We start from the raw sequence: 13,645 nt of genomic DNA on the forward strand, positions 1-13,645 counted from the left end.
TATCCCACTTTCACATTCTACACACAAGGGGCAATTTACAGAAACCAATTAACCTACAAACCCATATGTCTTTGGAGTGCAGAGGAAACTGGAGCACCCGGAGCAAACCAACGTGGTCCCAGGGAGAACATACAAACTCCACACAGGCAGCACCAATAGTCAGGATCAAGCCTGGTCTCTGGAGCTTTTCCATAGTTTTGTTGGAATACCATAAAGTACCAAGCATTCACTGTTTGAATCAAAGTTATACCTTTTAAGAATACATTGCGAAAAATAGATTAAAAAAACATCTTGAAATGGTATGATAATAAATAACATAAGCTGCTTAATTTAGACTGTGATCTCTGTATTAAATCAATGCAAGTAATCTTTATGCAAGGCATAAGAGCAGAGCTAACCTCTCACCGTTCATTGTATAGTAGATATGTAAAGTCTAGACGTGGTATTTGATGGTGAGTTTTTATTGAAAGGCAATGATCAAAAATTATTTCAAAACAATCTAATTTTATTTTATTAAAATTACTAGTGTGGCTACAATTGACAAGGATCATTACGTAGTAATAAGAATGAGGTTATAAGTTCCAGACTATGACTTCTGGGCTGAACTTGGTTTTTATGGGGAGGCAAGATTAGCCAACGTCTAAGTCAAAGTAGAGTGCTGAAGAGGCCGGTGTGTCAAGTGTCCTCCCTTCCCTACTTGGTAATTGCTGCTGACTGCCAGGTGATATCTGTTCTCCATTAGCAAGTGCCCATTCTTCATCTCTGAATATAAATTGCCAGCGGCTGCTGAATGTGTGCCACAGCCAAATGTTGTCAGTCTTGCCTGAAGGCCACATGTTCACACCTTTCAATAGGACACACTGGAAACAATTGGAAGCTGATTTAGTTCTCCCCCAACTATTCCCCAAGCAGTATCCAAGCCCAGGAGATCTGCAGTTAAGTGCAAGGTCCACTAGCCCACAATCAACTAGGAATGAGAACATGGATGCAAGAGACTGCAGATGTTCAAAACTGCTGGAGGGACTCAGCATGTCAAGCTGAATCTGGAGGGAAATGGACAGACGTTTCGGGCCAGGACCCTTCTTCAGACTGATAGAGTAGGGGAGAGATAGCTGTTAGAAAGAGGCAAAGGGAAGGGATGAGGCAGGAGTTGGCAAGTGGTAGGTGGGTCCAGGTAATAAAGGATAGGCTGGCAGATGAGTCAGTGGGGGAGAGAAGAGTGATGGAGGAGAAGGCTGGATCAGGTAAGTAATGAAAACTGCTCTTTCATGGATATTTAGAACAGGTCACATTATGGCATTCGGTTACCCAACAAGTTCCTTCTGCAGGCAATTTCCCAGATTTTTCCCAGTCTAGTGGGTAAAAGTTAGCTTAACTGCAGTAAATTGTCAGATTAAAATAATGGAAGACTCCTGGCTCTCTGTTTTTGGTTCTTACCTTAGAAGCATGGAAACTCTCTCTGATTTCTGCTGTCACCAGTAACTAGTTTAAAGAATTTCATCCTTAATCTCTTGAATTACTTAGCACAATTGTCCACGTTATAATGAACTAGACCAAGTGGATCCGTTGGGCCCAAACCTCTCCTGCATTGGTGCAGCACCCTCTCCTCCCCCTCCCTCTCCCCCCTCCCCCCCCCCTCTCCCCTCCCTCCCTTCCCTCCCCCTCCCCCCATGGAATGTACTCCCCATGGAATGTAATTTTAACAAATCCTCTAAAGACCTTGGTTAGTTGTGCTTATTAGTGGGCTGCTTGGAGAAATGGTGCTTTCCAGCATCGCACACAAATATGTACAAAACATGTATTCCTTTGAATTTTCTCATCGAACATTTAGTCTAATTTGGTGACTGTTGTAAGTCAGTCATAAGTTGTATTTTGTCTGCTGCAGTCTCACGTTGTAAAACAAATCCACCTTTACTCTTTAATTTTATTTTCCTTAGTGCATTTTGAGAATGGATATTTAACTATAATCTTTTGCAAAGTAATGGTGCATTTTTTTATGTTTGAACATTAAAAATAATGGGGAGACTTCTATTTTTTTCAATTATTTATATTCTGCTTTTAGTGTGTAAAAGGCTGAGTCTATTTCACTGATTTGGTAGAATATTTTGGAAAGACAGCAAGCATAAAAGGAAGGTAGACACACAGTGCTGGAGTAACTCAGCGGGTTATGCAGCATCTCGGGAGAGAAACATCACCCATTCCTTCTCTCCCGAGATGCTGCATGACCCGCTGAGGTACTCCAGCATTGTGTGTCTATCTTCAATTTTAACCAGCATCTGCAGGTTTTTTTCCTAAACATAAAATGAACATTATTTAGTGTGCAAAGATGCTCACTTGAAGAGAACAGCAAAAAGGCAAAAGGAGTTTAATTCTAAAACTAGGCCCAGCAAAGAGTGTGCATTTTCTTTAGATTGGATTGTTTCTTTTAAACAAAACTAGTATTCACTTTAAACCAGATGGTAATACTCATTTAGCAGCTGAGTAGATTGGAGCGTGCTTACAGTAATTCCCGTGTGAGAGAAAGAGAGAGAGAGAGATACTTAGGTAGTGAATTTAAGGCAGGAAGCCCCTGACTGTAAAATATACATTTAACTTTCGAAGTGTATAAGCCTTCTAGTAAAGATTAACACTGGTCATCCTGAAAGTTTCACTTTTTTTATCTGTAAATAAGAAGTTTCTTTACCTTTTGTTAGGTTTAATTATTTCCCTGGCTTAAATACAATGTCAATTTTCCTCTTGCCACACACTGCGCTTTTTCCAGAAATTTGACAGACGAAGTTTCCCCTGGGCCATGCACATGTTGTACATTAGTGGTCCTTTGGACTTTGTGACCCAGGTTGGCATGCCTGCCATTTTTACTTCTCGATTTTTGGAGACGATATTTTTCAATGTAGCACCTCCCTCCAGGTGAGCTGACTGAGAACTGGAGTTTCTGGGGGTGGGGGTGAGTGGGATAACCAGACATATGGACCTACATTCTGGGACTTGATGACATGGATGTCTCACTTCGATGCCAGTTACAGTGTGGCATTTTGACGCAATCAGCTCCCTTTCTCTGGTTACTGTGACCTGACAGTAAATCTGTCTTTAAAAAATACAATGTGTGAATGTTCAGCAGTCTTTGAGAAAACTGGCAAGTTCTGAATACTTTAATACTCTAAATACTTTAAAGGCATTTATTTGATTTTTAGTTTTCCCACTTCTATCAAGCAGCATTTACAATGCTAATTTCAATGATGTTTAAAGAGAAATGTGGTGTACAGTTGATGTGCGTTGTTTACCCCAGAATTGCTCAGACTAATCACGCTAAACAGCTTTCATGACCTCCTGAGTAATTTTTGATATGCAGCCAGCAGTTGGAACACCATCCTGGCTCGTAATGCATAACGTGACGGGAGCACCAAAATCATAAAGTATTTTAAGGTGATCTGGCTATAAAGCCCTGCATTACCAAAGGATAGTCTCTGAATCAGTCCCAGCCATTGGCAAGGATGCAGCATTAAAATTAAAACCAGCCATAGCTTTCTTCATTCTTTGGGTACTACTGTTCAACTGTGATTTACAAGAGTATGTGAGATATGGAAATTTCTCACGCAACTCAGTTATGCCTTGAATGAGTGAGCACTGTGAAATCAGCTCTCCTCATGACTGCCGTGCTATTGAGAAATATTTTTTATAGAGACAGCATCTAGGGGTAAGTATATCCTGTAGGATTCAGGCACAACCCCCCTGCCCCCCAACATTTAGTTTGCTGTTCTGCTAACTAATTTGTGGTCATTTTCAGAAAAGTTGAAGAATTACTGCTTTCATAATTCCACTATTCTTAATAATATCATCTTTGGTTAGTTTAAGGACTTTTGAGAAGTCTATTTGTAAATACATAATTAAACAATGAAGGTTTTGTTATTGGCTTTTGGGTTACGCATATATTCCCGGAAGAGAAAGTAATTTGGGAGTAAATTGAAACAGCTGTTAATTTTTCTTTGGAAAGCTTTTGTTTTACAGTATGTAATTCAGTGTCCAGAAGAACAGACTGTGACAAAACTAATTAGAAAAGCTATTTTGTGTCTCGTTATTTAGCAGTAATAATAATTGCATGCAATATTGGTTACGATCACTTCCAACTTCAACTCACTGCTGTCTCTTTGGCCTGCCAGAATCACCACAATCTGATATACAGCATATGTATCTTCATGAATATGGGGCACTTGGACATATGGTAAAATTAACATACATTACTGGCTTTATGGTAAGAATACAAAGCTACGTACTGCAAATGATTTGTTCTCCCATCGGCTCCCACTACCAAAGTTACCAAATATGTAGGAAAGAACTGCAGATGCTGGTTTAAATTGAAGGTAGATACAAAATGCTGGAGTAACTCAGTCTGAAGAAGGGTCTGGACCCGAAACGTCACCCATTCCTTCTCTCCAGAGATGCTGCCTGTCCCACTGAGTTACTCCAGCATTTTGTATCTACCAAGGTTACCAAGCTCCTTTCCCCACTGTACGCTCATCTCCCATCCCCGAATTCCATATTTTCTTGTTATCCTCCTCTTTCCTGTCTATCCTGTTCAGTTCCACCCATATCCCTCCCTTTGGCTTTACATTTCACTCCTCCTCCTCCTCCTCCTCCTCCTCCTCCTCCTCTTTCCTTACCTCACACCTTTTTGTCTCCTTTCAGTCTTTGTCACTATCTCCACCCATCTGCCAATCACACCTCCCTCACTGTATCGATGTATCATATTTGCCTTTCCCCTGCTCTCTTTTCCAGTTTTCTCCCCCACAACTTAATTAGTCTGAAGAAGGATTCCACCCACAAACACCTGTCCACCAAACACCATTCCCTCCACAGATGCTGCCTGACCCAATGAGTTCTTCCAGCAGTTTGTATTTTGCTCAAGATTCCATCCTCTGCAGTTTCTTGTGTCTCCGTTGTTCTTAGTTAGTGTTCCCACTCTTCCCTGATAAACACAGGGTTTTCCAGATATAAATGAGCAACTAAAAGGGGGTTTAATAATATTTGTGCCTGAGATCACAGTGTTAACAAAACTGAATGATCAGTCATAGTAGAATAGGCTCAAGGAAACAAATAGCCTACTCCTCATTTCTTTTGTTCCATGAGATATTTCAGAAGCAGATGCCAAAGAATTGGAAGTCAGCCTAATGCATGGGCCTCTTCTCCCCAGCGTCAGCATTCCACTTCCTGCAATTTTCTCCTGAAAAATCAGCACTAAATTGGCCTAAAATAATTTTCTTCAATGGAAAAAAAACTCATTGCCATAGTTTGTATCAGAATCATCCAGAATTTGCCATTCCCGAAGGAGCCTCATCCAACTTAGCATCTGTGGTGCTACATTTCTGTGGAGGGCATAAGCCCCTAATCTAATGGCACATTTCACTTGGCATCCACACGGCAGTAGACAATGATGGTGACAGTGGAGGAGAGAGGAGCAATGGTGGAGATGGAGTATGCACCTACTTCACCCATCTGGACATTAAGGCAGAGATTGAGACCCAGGAGGGAGATCTTGTGCACAAGAAGGGCTGAGAGACCTTGTAGTGTGTCAACCAGCAAGACATGGTAGGAGATGCCTCAACAGAGTCATTGCCTGCACTGAGAACCCATGACAATGGATCTGTGCAGGAAGAAGTTTCCGGATCTGACCACATATGTGAACATGAGCTCAGCAGCCATTTAAGTATCGATCCTTCATGCTGCCATGTTCTCTCTCACGCTCGCGTTGCTACAGGTGTTCACACGTGCATCTGCACTCCTCGCACACTCCTGGGCAGGGCGTACACCTGGTTGAGGAATCATTGCCTCAAAGTAAGGGTTAGGCCACAAGACTGAATTAAGGAGAGATTTCATCACTGATGCAATCTGTCAGTGCATTGAAAATTGCCATCAATAGATCTAAGGAACTGAGGGTTATGGCGTTGAACAGGGACATCTTGTTGAGCCTGAACAAAAGGCTGAATGTGAAGCAGCCATTCCAGGTTCTGAGGCTGAGTGTGTTGATGCATCATTATGAAAGCTTACAAGTGCAATGATCCTTTGTTTTATGTGTGGAATATATCAGTGCAGGCAATCTTCCTTCCTCTTGTGCAGAGAGAGAGAGATGAAGCAAGAAGAGCCTTGCGGGGCGTGGTAAATGGGGAGGAACATGAATAACAAAAACAAGATTCAAGTCAAGTCAAGTCTACTTTATTTGTCACATACACATACAAGATGTGCAGTGAAATGAAAGTGGCAATGCCTGCGGATTGTGCTAAAACTACAAAACAGAATAGAACAATTTTTTTAAAGACACAACACAAAAAAATAAATTAATACAGTAAATTAGTCCCTGGTGCTATAAGAGTTAACAGTCCTGATGGCCTGTGGGAAGAAACTCAGTCTCATCCTCTCTGTTTTCACAGCGTGACAGCGGAGGAGTTTGCCTGACCATAGCAGCTGGAACAGTCCTGGGGTGCTGGAGTGGTAGGGGTCCTGTAGGGGGGCGAGTGCAGTTCCCATAGTGCGTTCAGCCGAAGGCATTACTCTCCACAGAGCCATCCTGTCCTGGGCAGAGCTGTTCCCAAACCACATTGAGATGTTGCCGGACAAGATGCTTTCTACAGCCCCAGAGTAGAAGCACTGAAGGATCCTCAGAGAGACTCTGAATTTCTTCAGCTATCTGAGGTGGTAAAGGCGCTGCCTTGCCTTACTCACCATTGTGGCAATGTGTGTTGTCCATGTCAGATCCTCTGTGATGTGGACTCCCAGGTATTTAAAGCTGCTCACCCTATCCACAGTACTCCCATTTATCTCCAGTGGTGTGTGTCCTCGGATGTTGAGCCCTTCTAAATTCCCCAATCAACTCCTTAGTTTTTGTGACATTCAAGAGGAGGCTGTTGTCCTGACACCAGAGTGCCAGATCAGCCACCTCCTCCCGGTAGGCCTTCTCATTGTTATCGTAGATCCGGCCCACCACCACAGTATCATCAGCAAACTTGATGATGGAATTGGAGCTGAACCTGGCCACACAGTCATGTGTGTATAGGGAGTACAGTAGGGGGCTAAGGACGCAACCCTGGGGGGATCCTGTGTTCAGGGTGAGGGGGTTAGATGTATGTCTCCCAATCTTGACCACTTGGGGCCTGGCCGTGAGAAAGTCCAGGACACAGGCACACAGGTGGGTGCTAAGCACCAGTTTCAGCAGCTTCTCAGCAAGTCTGGTGGGGACTATTGTAGCTGAACTAAAATCAATGAACAGCAGCATCCTCAGATAGCCCCCCTTCTGGCTGTCAAGATGAGAGAGAGCGGTGTGCAGAACCTGGGAGACCGCTTCATCCGTGGATCTGTTCGGACGGTATGCGAACTGCAGCGGGTCCATATTGCAAGGGAGGAAGGCACAGATATGGTTCTTGATCAGCCTCTCGAAGCATTTCATGACTACCGAGGTGAGAGCCACCGGTCGGTAGTCATTCAAACAAGCTGGAGAGGCATTCTTTGACACTGGTACGATGATGGATCTTTTGAAGCATGCAGGGCCCACGGACTTGGCCAAGGAGAGGTTGAATATTGTGGTGAACACTGGAGCAAGCTGAGTAGCACAAGCCTTTAGTACTCGCCCAGATATACCATCTGCGCCTACAGCTTTCCTCGTTCGCACGCGTCAGAGCCCACCTCACGTCGTGCTCGGACACCGAGAATTTGTGCACATCCCCAGCGGTGGATCCCCCGCCAGCGTGCTGGCTAGCGAGGCTGGGGTAATGTTGTTAGACGGCGAGCTAGGGGTAATGTTGCCCGTCTCGAATCGTGCGATGAAGTTCAAGTCATCAGCTAGGGAGGTGCCGGCACTTCCGGTTGAGGGGGGGCTGCACCGGTAGTTAGTTATAGTCCGTAGCCTCTGCCAAAGGCATCTGGTGTCCTGCTGCTCCATCTGGTGTCCTGCTGCTCCATCTGCGACTCTATCCTGTCCCTGTACCTCCTTTTTGCATCCTGCACCACCCTTCGCAGTCGGTAGGACTCCACCTTGTAGTCGTCCATATTGCCGGATGCCAGGCCAGAGTTGTAAGCAGCGGTGCGAGCATTCAAGGCAACGCAAATAGACCTGTCCACCCAGGGTTTTTGATTAGGAAAGATACTAACCCTTACCGTGGGGACGATGTTATCGGGTATTATTGCAATGGAGTCCGTAACCGCTTCCGCAAACTCACTGACGGGTAGGAGGTGGTATCTCTGCAGACTCTGTGATAGGTGTAGTTAGGCTTCTAAGCTTGACAACCCTGCCCTCCTCTCTTGCTCTCTCTCTCTCTCTGTCCCTCTCATTTTCTTTCACTCTTGTACCTATATCCATAGTCCGTCTCCCATTCTTCCCCCGCCACCTTTGATCAATGACAGTCGAAGCTCTCTCTAAAGTTATTATCCCACTTCTGTTTGTGTAAGTTTTCTGTGTGTAAATTAGCTGCCACATTTGCTGCAATACCGTTGTGCTTTAAAAGTGCTTAATTATCTATAAAGAGCTATGGGATGTCCTGAGGTTGCGAAATAACATAAATGCCAAGAATTTTATTTTCTTCGTGTGTATTTACATCACCAGACATTTAATCTGTTTATGTTTTGAAAATAACTAATTTCAGATGCAAGGGTTTTCCCAAGTTACATGCAGTGGATTTTTGAGATATTTTGTCATTTAAATAAACCACAATGATTTATTTTCCTGCTTTCTGTGAAAAGAATTTTAAGGAATACCAGTAGACAGTTTGGAAGAATTGTGAATCATTAGATCAGGAGGCATACCATTTCCTTGTCTGTGTTTAGTCTGGAACTAGGAGACTTTGTAGAGTCTGGAGTTAATTTTGGAAGCTTCTAGAGACACTGGCCTCCTGGACATCTAGCTTTGGAATTCTGCCATAATCAGTGTGCTGATATGTGCTCCTACCTTTGGGATTCTGCCATATCAGTGAAATATGATATACTCAAAGTTATTATTGAATCATAGAGTAATACAGCACAGAAACAGGCCCTTTGGCCCAACTTGCCCATGCCCCATCTAAACCAGTCTCATTTGCCCATGCTTGACCAATATCCCTCTAAACCTTATTCATGTACCCGGCCAAATGTCTTTTAAATGTCATTTGAAATGTTGTTATTGCACCTGCCGCAACTACTTCTCCAGGCAGTTTATTCCATATACCCACCACTCTCAGAAAGAATTACCCTTCTTTCCCCTCTCATCTTGAACCAAACCCCCCTAGCCTTGATTCCCCTGACTGTCAGGCTGCAGACATGAGACTGCAGATGCTGGAATCTTGAGCGAAAAGCAAAGTGCCGGAGGAACTCAGACCGTCAGGCAGCATCTGTGGAGGGAATGGACTTTATATATAATAAAGCCTAAATATGTATTTGGGGCCATTATTGCTCTGTGGTAAATGTTTGCTTTTTCGTCATCCCACCTAAGTCACCTGATCGTCATCTGAGTTATTTCTGAGCAATTTAAGAAACTGAGGTCCCTCGAGATAGGTGATAACCTCTTGCATAATAATCACCATAGTCATTTATGTTTCCAATTGTATTGTGTGTGTCCAGCATTCTCTGGAGCAATTAGATGTCTTAGCTGTTGATGTCTTCAGTAATTTGCGTATCCAAGTTACCCTGAGTGGCAGGTAAATATCTTCTGAATTATTTAAATGAAACAGCCCGTCCTTGATGATGGGATCAGTAGCAGAGTTTTTGAATGTGTGAATCCCACATTTCTGGTCCTGCTAAGTTGCAGTACTTTGCCGTTGCAGGATTTCTGTCTTCAATTGCATCTTCCATTTAGCATGAAATTAATGTCAAATTGCTTTGCTGCCCATTGGGTCTATGTGCATACCAGTCTTTCACTCATCCTTTTCCATAATCTTAATAAACCTGTGTGTATAATTGTAGATCTTTCATTTTCAATGTAAGCACATTGACCTATACATCGTGTTATTTATTTAATCTCTTCCAGTGAGATACAAGTATTGAAAGTAGCGAATGTTGTTCTGGGTATTGCTTAGAATAAAACTTATCATTACCATATAAATTAAATATTTCACAGCATTAAATTGCAGTCTGACCAGAAACCATTCTTGTTTCATTGTAATACACGGATCACTTGTGACTGAACTTATTCCTATCTTATTCTCATTGTTCCTATCACATTGTTCCATTATATTGAGAGATTTGAATGTTCTGGGTCAGCTTCAACCTTACAAATCAGTTCAAGTTATGAACTTTCAAGAAATATTAAAGTAATCATTTCTTTAAGTGGAGGCTTCTTCTCTCTGCATTAAGACTGTAAATCCACGTTATTACCAACTGAGTTTTGACTGCTGGAATTTATTACAGAAGGGGAAGGTGATCATAAAGATGCAACCCATTTCAATGAATTTTCCTTTGGAATAGCAATGCATAACTGGAAGAGAACATTGTCAGCCAAAGTCAGAATTGAAATTGCAATAATTTATTGGCCATCATTTCAGCTCCAGTGGTGATTTGAGCTGCATTGTTAATTTCAGTTGTTTTTACATTAATTTATGATTGAATGAACATGCTAATTGAATATATTTTTCATTGATAAGTATATTGTTTTTTTTTTTACTCAGTGCCATCATTTAAACTTTATCAGCGTGCGAAGCACGTTTACAGTGAAGCCCGACGTGTTGTCGAATTCAAGAGAGTTTGTGATGAGACACCTGCCAATGCATTGCAACTGCTGGGGGACCTGATGAATCAGAGCCATCTCAGCTGCCGGGATATGTACGAATGCAGCTGTCCAGAACTTGATCAACTGGTGGAGGTCTGCCTGTAAGTTTCCCAAAGGAGTAAGACCTAAATGGTTTGATTATATGTTAATTATCCTTAGGAATATTTTGTTTCACATTTTCCATAGCATCAAAATAACAAAATCAAAACTCTGTTTATAGTCAACAATTAGAGTAACCACAAGGAGTAATGCTATCTGAGTTTATTGAAGGAGTAATTTAGACATGAAATTCAGAGCATAATCCTGGAGTATGTCTGTTTAATGTCAATGTAACCACAGCACTTCAGTTTTGAAGCCAATCTGAAAATTATATTTGGAGCAAAGATACAGTTTGTAAAAATAGAACAGAAATATTAGCATTCAATGGAAGGCAATGAAGTGGTTATTTGCTCAATATTATTTTACGTATACTAGGAAAAATTTCACCAATTTCTGTTCTGTGGATTGGCGAGACAATTGCTGAACTGAGTGAGATATCTATGGGCCTCCTCCAGTGCCATAGTGAGGCCCACTGGAAATTGGAGGAACAGCACCTCATATTTCGCCTGGGCAGCTTGCAGCCCAGCGATATGAACATTGACTTCTTCAACTTTAGATAGTTCCTCTGTCCCTCTCTTCTCCCCCCCTCCCCCTTCCCAGTTCTCCCTCTAACTTCCTGTCTCCACCTATATCCTTCCTTTGTCCCGCCCCCCCTGACATCAGTCTGAAGAAGGGTCTCGACCCAAAACATCACCCATTCCTTCTCTCCTGAGATGCTGCCTGACCTGCTGAGTTACTCCAGCATTTTGTGAATAAATACTTTCAATTTGTACCAGCATCTGCAATTATTTTCTTACACTGAGATATCTATAAAATAATTTTTCACAGACGGAAAATGTAATAAATGCATTTTTATTCAATATACTTCATATTTACACAGAAAAATCTAATAATACGGTTATGGAATTGCTAGTTTAATAACTGTTGGCATTATAGGTTTGCTGGCATTGGAGAGGGTCCAGAGGAGGTTTATGAGAATAGTCCCAAGGTTAATGTATGAGGAGCATTTGAAAGCTCTGGGCCTGTTGAAATCTACCAAATAATGACAGGCCTAGATAGAATGGATGTGGAGAGCATGTTTCCAGTAGTGGGTGAATCTGCCACAGAGAACGCAGCCTCACAATAAAGGGATGTAGCTTTAGAATGGCTAAAGAAATTCCTCTATCTCCAGAGGGTGGTGAATCCATGAAATTAATTCCCACAGATGGCTGTGGAGGGCAAGTGATTGGGTATCAGGGTTGGAGCAAACGCTTATATGAATGGGATCTGGTCTTGCAAATTTGGGACATGGATTGTCATTTGAACATGTGAGAAAAATAGGATTTTTTTTAGATTGTAGATAATTTCAGGAAGTTTGGACAAGTTAATAGTTTAAGGAGATCTCGGGTGAAATTTAATGTACAGAAAAGGTTTAAAATTGCCTGCTACATCTTAAACCCATATCCCACAGCACTGAAATTCACTGCAAAATCCTTTCTTTGTAAAGGTTAGAACGGTTGAGAATGTGTGGAACAGACCGATGGGAAAATACTATCCACAATAAGTTGTGTCCCTTCTGTCAACTACTACACTTGCCAACAGGAAGCATTTTCATGCTAGATCATGTTTAATGGACACTTCTCTCTCTGCAAATTTTGACAAGGACCATTGTATATATTTCCTTTGCAACTTCATGAAATCTGATTTTTTTTTCCAAATGCTTTTAAGTTTGCTTGTCGTTTTAAGTTTGCTCCAATATGCACCTCCCAGCTTTGTGTCCAATACTAGACTATACTAGTAGCCACAACCAACTTTTCAAGATAGCTGATTATTCAGTATTGCAGGCAGTTCTGTAGCTATTCTTTAATTGATGAAGAGGTCACAGTCAGTGGGAATGTTTTGTCGAGTGTAAATTTGTGTTCCTGCTGGTTTTATTGTAAGACATTATCATGTTCCAGAGCTCAGGAATAGAGGTCAGCAATTCCAAAATACCAAAAAAATACACCAGTACAAATACCAGGTAAAAAAATGTTTTGCTTTATTAATGATCAAATATTAAGATATCTCTAGTAATTCAGATGGAAGTACACCGAGTAAGAAAGTAGTCATCAAGTTAAATCTGACCCATATCTAAATATGTATCTTTTTATCACGTCAAACAAAAATGCAATAAATAACAGGCCCAGACAGTAAGGAGCATTGTTCTTCTTACATTTGAGCGATATTAATTTGGTATCCTCGAGTCAGGGAAACAAAATATGGGCTGCCAAAAAGAAAAGTTACATTATGCAACGGGTCAGGTGTCCTGAAAAACTCTCCCACAGACCTGAATGCCTGCAGATTATTGACACAAAGTATGAGGAATGCTAGACTTTTGAAAGATAATCTGCGTTTTTGAAGCTTTTGTTTCGGGGAAACCTAAAAAGCTGCACACCAGACACACATGTCATTCTACATTTAAAAAATCACTACTAACTGACTGTTATTTGCTACATGATCCTGGTTAAAGACAGGCTCTGCCCTTAGATGAGTGGCGAGATTTATTACAAATTCATCTAAATTATTAGGTAGCTTAGCAATGCATAACTATTTCATATGCATTTTTTTAATGAAGGACCCCAAACTATATTTTTGGAAAACAATGAATGCTACTTGAAGAGTAACTACTAATGCATCTGGGTCAAGACTGGCATTTGCAGTGGATGGGCATTCATTTGTTTCCTTGCCACGACATAATTTCATATGGTTCCACTACTTGGGCAGAGTAAAGTAACTGTGTTGGAGTAGGGCACTGATCTGTTGAGCAGAATCTGCCTTTGTCCCAACATGTTTAAAATAGACAAACAA

At 41.7% G+C, this 13,645-nt stretch overlaps 1 protein-coding gene across 2 annotated transcripts in view; it reads left to right on the top strand.

Moving 5' to 3' along the window:
• Positions 1-13,645, top strand: part of galk2 (galactokinase 2) — a 68,522-nt gene that overhangs the window by 51,327 nt on the left and 3,550 nt on the right. For both annotated transcript variants that reach the window (XM_078427300.1, XM_078427299.1), the window contains one exon: positions 10,620-10,821. In XM_078427300.1, the coding sequence (XP_078283426.1) occupies positions 10,620-10,821 (202 nt within the window). The remainder of the gene's footprint in view (positions 1-10,619; positions 10,822-13,645) is intronic.

The sequence above is a fragment of the Rhinoraja longicauda genome, chromosome 33 (assembly GCF_053455715.1).
Source record: "Rhinoraja longicauda isolate Sanriku21f chromosome 33, sRhiLon1.1, whole genome shotgun sequence".
Classification (NCBI taxonomy): domain Eukaryota; kingdom Metazoa; phylum Chordata; class Chondrichthyes; order Rajiformes; family Arhynchobatidae; genus Rhinoraja; species Rhinoraja longicauda.